Source organism: Rhyacophila brunnea, unplaced genomic scaffold (genome assembly GCF_057557595.1).
Source record: "Rhyacophila brunnea isolate RB1 unplaced genomic scaffold, BYU_Rbru_1.0 scaffold_24, whole genome shotgun sequence".
Classification (NCBI taxonomy): Eukaryota; Metazoa; Arthropoda; class Insecta; order Trichoptera; family Rhyacophilidae; genus Rhyacophila; species Rhyacophila brunnea.
In genome coordinates this window covers 20,280,597-20,287,953 of record NW_028232904.1, presented here as the reverse complement: position 1 = coordinate 20,287,953, position 7,357 = coordinate 20,280,597, and the positions used below count along the sequence as shown (strand labels likewise).

At 34.8% G+C, this 7,357-nt stretch overlaps 1 protein-coding gene across 1 annotated transcript; it reads left to right on the top strand.

Annotated features, from left to right (window-relative positions):
- Positions 1-205: 205 nt before the first annotated feature.
- Positions 206-6,940, top strand: LOC147069163 (decapping and exoribonuclease protein-like). The gene is made up of 4 exons (XM_085951624.1): positions 206-251; positions 2,329-2,575; positions 3,766-3,901; positions 6,698-6,940. The coding sequence occupies exons 1-4, from the start codon at positions 206-208 to the stop codon at positions 6,938-6,940; spliced, it is 672 nt and encodes a 223-aa protein (XP_085807750.1).
- Positions 6,941-7,357: the final 417 nt, after the last annotated feature.

The following is a 7,357-nucleotide window of genomic DNA, read 5'->3' as shown; positions in this document are numbered from 1 at the left end:
TGTATTTGATTCTAGTAAGATGGCATTGGAAAACGCACCGTTCGCGATGTACGGAAGGCTTTTAGCGTCTATTTGCCGTTTCCCATATGATTATATGAGCACGTTTCGTATTACGGTGTGTTTATTTCGAGGAGTAATATATATCTCATGCATGAGCAACGAACGTGATATTGGCGCAGAGGGATTTTCCAATGAATGGGAAACCATGGTTTACGGATGGGGTCACAAATTCCTGCACCATCTACTCTCAGGTATAATAATAATAATGTACCTACCACACTCTCTTTACCTACCAGTGGCACATAGCAGAAAAATACGAAGCTTGCAATTTGATTTTTTTTTTTGATAATTTATAATTTGAAATGTATTACAACTGAGGTGCATGATTGCAAATAATCGGTCCCTTGCGGCTCCGTTCGGGACGAAATGTGAGCAATTATATTATATTCATTATGTCGCAATACAGCGCTGTGGAAGAGGGTGTATTCAGTATTGTATTACAACTTGAAAATTAACTATACAATTTTATTTAGGTATGGTCCCAATACTCCCAATATTGAAACTCGATTTGATATAAATAGAAAGGATTACAAGTTATACCTACACATTTATATTTTTATAAAAATCGATGTTTTTTTAAATAAATATAAAAAAATATTAAAACTGAATTAGTCAAAAATCTCCTAGGAAACTTAATAAACTAAATTTTAATAATAAATATGACCATAAAATATATGTTAGTAATATTAAGATAGGGTCCTGTGACAAATTCACATTTTATAACATTTTTTTACAATAATTGCAAGTTTATCTTATATCGTAAGTACCTACTTATAAACTGTCACGGCGAGTAGTAGTGTTCGTACCAATTCGGATGATTTACGACGATACTTCAGTGAAACAGCAAATAATTTTCAACTATAGGCGCGACGAAATTTTGGACTCGCTGGCATTAGGAGAGCGAACGTCGAGGTGTGAATACGTCAATTTGTTTCGTGATGGCGACGGGGGTATTAATTCTTAAATCGTGTAAAGATGACTAAAAACGTTACCCATTTACTTGAAAAAGAAAACATGTCAATGAATATATTATTATTGATTCTAATAGTACAATAAACAGAACATTAAATGGACGCATGTTGGATTTATATGACAAATTATATTTCGTTCGGTATGCATCATTTGCACCCGCGACCCGCAATCCGCGCATCGCCTAGCCACGATCTTTTTAGACCATGCCTCAACTGAGGTATAGCTTACAGGGCTTTTTTTTAACAAAAAAAGGTGCCGGAACTCACTTCTTGCCAAACTTCTTACCTACTAAAGAAAATTATATTCAAATATCATTTAGTACCAACACCGCGACTGGCGCGTTTGGAGTAAATGGCCGTTAGATATAATTAACATGTTATTTAAATGTGGTTATTAAAAGGTTAGATTAGTTAAAGCAACTTTTCCTATGCGACGAAGTGCATAAAAAATTAAACGAACAAACAAATACAAATAAACAACTCAAGTTGGAAAAAATAAAATTGTAAAAACATCATATACCTACTTGAACAAAAGTATATAGGGATTTCCATATCCCCCACATTCGCGAGCCCCCAGTCCAGGATCTTTGGCGGGCCCCCTACATATCACTAAGTGACGTTGACGTATCATTTTTCAAATGGTGTTCGAGGTAGAATTAAGGGTATTCAGTGTATCAACAAACAACCAAAAACTGCAATTACACAACCATATATTTTAAAATGTTAATACGCCTGAAGGAAATTAGCGCCGCAGGCGATTTTTTTTACGATTAGAGCGAATTCGTGATGTGCATTTATCTCATTTATCTGGTCGATCCCCTTTGTGGGGGCCATAGTGATTTCCAAAGTTCAGTCCAATTTTTGTCTGGCAAATCGTCTCGATTCCTTTTCATATAGTCTACTATAGCCGAATGTCTTCCACTGAGTAACCACCGATCGACGTATTTTGAAGGATCTAAAAGTGTCATTGGTGGCCCGATGAGTTTGATGAACAAAAGTACCGGAACTGTATCAGTCTTCAACGAAGCTCTTATTGGGGTAATAAATAGATTCATTTGCGAAAATTCGCATTCACTTGAATAAATGATTCAAGTGGCCTTGGGGCGATTGGACCGATAGGGTTATTTCCCATATATTTGGGGGTGTAGTCCATCCGTCCATCCGTCCACCCCTATTAATCCCAACAGTAGAGCTGTCTTTTTTTCTCGGCAACACTGAAACACAAGTAACATTTCTCTGCGAGATACACATTTTTTTATTTACTGTTAAGTGGACCTACTCTTGAATTTGTTTTTAGATGAATCTAATGCAGAACCAGACACGGAGACTCCTCTGAACGAATCCCATGAGTTTTGGTGTGTCCACGAAGCTAAATTGGAAGAACATCGACTAATTTATGCAACGGAAATGGGCGCTGTCATGTGCAAGCAAGGCGATGAAATATCTAAAGCAGAGTTGACTCTTGAAACGTTGCAAAATTTCAAGTTTGTTGATTTGCATATCACCAAAAGTATGGTTACTGCATGGGATATGGAAAAATTCAGGTATGGGATGTCCTTGTAAAGCGAATAGCTACATGTTATTATTGCCGCTAATATTAAGACGAGATATAGCTTGCCTGTAACATCGAGTTCAATCCCGTTTCATTAATACTTTCCAGCGACTAGCAATGCACAAATTATATAAATTGTTTTTGTTCGGCGTTTTGACAACCTATCTTACTTATTAAAAAATTATACAAGAATATCAATATTAAATGTTGTATTTTTACCCTGTTCTGAATTGTCATCCTAGTTCTGTTTATTGCTGTTCTGTTTTGTCACCATTCTGTTTCTTCATGTTCTGTTTATTCATATGCGTGATATAAGAACATATTATATAAAAACGTCATATTTATAAAACTTTTAATACCTATTGATACACCCCTGTTACAGGCGGGCTTCTCCCGGTATAAAATAATCATTTAGTAGCTCAAGTCGAAACGTAACCCTGACCTCTAGAAACGGCTTCATAAAACATCCAATCTGATTCCTTGCTCAACCACGTAAGTATTTTATTTAATTTAAAAAGTATAAATGATGATGGATGAAAGCGATAATTTTAAGACTAAATATAAGTATTTAAATATATTAAATTTTGCCGCGCATTGTGCATGAAATCCTCGCGCGCCGGCGCCAGGGTCAGGCTCGTGATTCGCCGAATCAAAGATCACGCGATAAAATTTGGCCAATCACGAGAGTCCTTTTTGCTGGATGGCGTCGGTACGAGGAATTTAAAAAGAAAAAAAAAATGAGTGAGCGTCCGGTTTTAGAACGATACGGACTGACGACTGTAACTGTAAAAAACTACAAAATAACCTTGTCAAACTCAAGATTAAAATATATACCTAATACCAAGTTACACACAAGAAAGTCTTAGTGTTTTATTTAACCACAAAAATAAATATATCGTTCCTTTTTTTTTGTGAATCCGGGGTTCGATGGACACTTGAGCTAGCCGCTGGAACCCCGGGGATCTCACTATCTTAGGTTTCCCCATGTATATTAAATATATATTCTAGTCCCCCGGATACATCAAGAGTACCTAAAAGAGTGACTGTATTATTTCCTTGGAATTCTATGGTTATTCGCTGTCTCAGGTACTTACTAGCTGTTTTCTCAAATGTCTCGAAACCCAGGCGACAGACAATATAATTTGTTGAAAAATAATTAATCTTGTCTTAATATTGTTACAGGAGATGGAAAACAATGAAATGGTGGTTGAAGTTATTCATTAATGGCAGTGATAAAGTACTTTGCGGCCTAAGAGATGATGCCGGAATCATTAAAGAAGTCAAGTTTTATGACCAGTCGGATCTCAGAAAACAGAAGGTAAAACTTTAAGGGGGGACATGCGCAGTGTATGTCAAAATGGAGCTTTTATTGCATTTTCAAAGCACAATCCTGGACATTCCTTAAACGTTGTAGATAATCTATTTATATAATTTTGAAGCCTTATTATCCTTTATATTTATTTCAAACATTTGATGACTGCATAAAGTATTTTTATTACATAAAATAGTAATCTTTTAAACCTCTCGCTCTAATGTTTTAGAATATAGTAATATTTCAGTACATAAATGTGCTGTGGTGTCAAGATTTTTTACATTTATTAATTTTTAAACGCATTTATAAAACCATCAGTATAATTTATGTCGACATTATTATAGCGAAATATTTACGATAAAAAATTATATTGATAATCTCTGTGATCCCAAATTTGACAAGAATTAGGCATTTTATTATTAAAAAAAGTGGGCAAGATTAACACATAATCTATATAAATAGATTATCTACAACGTTTAAGGAATGTCCAGGATCATGCTTTGAAAATACAAGTAGTAGAGAGTATGTCCGCCCTTAAACAAAATAGTTATGTATTAAGGTGCTTTTAAACAATCAATTTTATCGATCCAATCTGTCTCCGTTTCCGTCGAGCTAGCTAAACGGAAACCAAAAGGAGACGAGACAGGATGGATTTTCCATCAGTTATCGTATCCGTTTTTAGAGTTGCCAGTTAAATTGACGTGTAAATTACTATGTTGCCGTATTTTTCATACTAGGTATTTTTTTAATTTCATTTTTTAAATTCATTGAGCCCTGCCTAACCAAATATTAAAAAATATTATCCTATCTACAAAATATCCAAAGTTATGGATAATTTAATCGCATAATTTTAGTATTTTTTAAGTATTTAAGTATTTTTTGACTATTAGCTATTATGGCTTGGTTTCGCAGTGTTTCATTGAGTTTTAAAAACTTACCAACACCATCGTAATCTTGTTTTAATGAAAACAAATATGTATGACTGTTTTTTTTTCCCGACCATGTCTGATCCTAATAGGATCATATGGGCCTCCACAGGGTAGAGGTTTGTATTAACAGATTTTGTTTTTTTACGTGAAATGGATTTCAGCCACTTGCTCAACCTATCAGGTACATACCCTGACTCACATACAAATTGAAAAACAATATATTATGTACTTGCCAGACCCAGGATTCGAACCTGAGACCCATGGCGTGATAGTCCAACGCTTAAGCCGCGCGGCCACCGTGGGTGTTGGTGTAACCTAAGTTTAGTGTGCACTATTTATGGCGGATCTTAACAGCCTACCTCCACCCTTCGCCACTGATATACCTATAATATATGTCATATTATAAAATCGTCACTGTTCTGGCAGAAGACACTAATTCGAAAAAATGACATATTGAGTTAGTTATACCAAAATGTTCCTTATTTCAAACTTTTACCCTCTGGAAACCTTCTTAATAAATAAACAGTCTTTATTTTAAAGTCATCCTTTTTACGATTACTTAATAAACTCACATGATAGACCATTTCAAACATTTTAACAACTCAAATTACTCAAAACTAGTATTCACCAGTTAGAGTGTTCTGCCAGAACAGAGACGAAATAATATGTCATATTATAATATTTAGGAATATTACCTATATTTCCTCCATTATTGTTATTTTTAACTTCATATTATTACACTCCATTATTGTACATTTTCCATTTTTGTTTATTTATTTTTTGTTTGTTTATCACTTTATCACATACGCCTGCAAAGGTACTTCCAGGAAATAAAGTATATGCCACAATTGTCAACAGCAGTATTAAATTCGTCAATATCTTATCAAAACAAATGTGCCCGCACAATTCTGCCCTTCTAAGGAAGAAGGCAGTAACTCGCAAAATTTGTGAAATTGAGTTATGAATGCCATCCGCTAGGTAATTTTGAAAGCTATATATTCTGTTCACTTTAAAATCAGTATTATCACTAAAATACCGTTAAAATCCTTATTGAAAAAATTGACATCTTCTAAAATAATACATTTTTTTTTAGCAAAAAGGCAGTAATTACACCTATTCATTGCAGTTACTGCTTATTTATTATTACTTTGTATTTTAACATCTTCTAATAAAAATTACCACCATTTTTTATTAATTCACAGTATTAAAGTTTGGGAAAAAACACATTATGTCATTTATCTCGAAAGTGTGTGAGAGTCAGTTACTGCCTTCTTCCTAAGAAGGGCAGAATTGACATTGACAGTTCTATAGAAACGTCTGGTGGCCGCACCAAATTTCACTTTTGTTGTGATTGAAAAAACTAAAGCTTTTTAAATTTTATTCACTAAAAAAATGAATCAATTTATTTATAGACAAGTCCATTTAATAAAAGACATTTGAACATTTTAGTGCATATCTATTTAATTAAAAATAATGCAAATGGAAATTCGTCAATACTCCTTTTTTCCAATGCGCTTGGCAATGGCTGCATCTAAGTTTACATCTCTCAACTGGCTTCGATATTTGTTTTTTATGAAGTGCATTAGGAAAAATCGACAATATTAATAAAGCAATAATAGGACTTTAATTTTTTGTTGGGTTCGCAATGTCTAGTTTACTTCCGTTGCCCTTCAACGTCCTTGGTCACCAGAAACGACACGAGCACGGATGATAAAAAATATTGTATAAACAATTGGGGCGGCATTTTGTCGTAAGGACATCACTGGGCGTGTCTTTGGTTATCCTGATGATAATAATGTACCAGTCTATAAGTCACATTGACAGATTATCATTTTGATTGCTGTAATTAATGCATTATTCTTATCTTTTACAGCTACGTTGGCATCCTAACGTCTGCATAAATTTTGGCGATGCCTTTTTAACATTCGTGAAGAAGTGTCTATCCAAAGAATTACTAAAACGACACGGAGACTGTTTGGATGACATCAGGAACCTTCCGAAGATTAACTTACTCTTCGAGAGACACTCTAGGAGTACGGTAGTGGTACTGTCTGACACCGACGAAGACATATCAGTTGTGCCGGAGTGGTACATTGATCTGTTCCCAAAAGTATAGGCAAGGACGAAGAAAATCAGAATATCAGTTATAGACTGGTTTCCGTTATCACCAGTGACGGTTTAAGACAGTTGCAGGCTTTAAGCGCGAACCAAATTGAGGTGCATGTCGCTGACTATCACGTGGCGTCACAGTAAGCTGCCGCTACAAGAAAAAAGTTTTCTTGGTGTTTAAAATGTTATCAGACTGATGCTCCCATCCTGTAGCACATTTTGAACCTTTAAACTAACATTGTCACTTGGCAAAATCTGCCGAAATCACAAGAACAATGAGGTCACCTCACGTTGAACTGCACTGCATCGACACCTGCATGACTCAATGAACGTTTTTATCATTTTCTACATGCCTACATTTTACGACTGTCATGTCAAAATCACGTTTTTTTGTTTTTAGCGGTTGGCACTGTATGTATTTTCT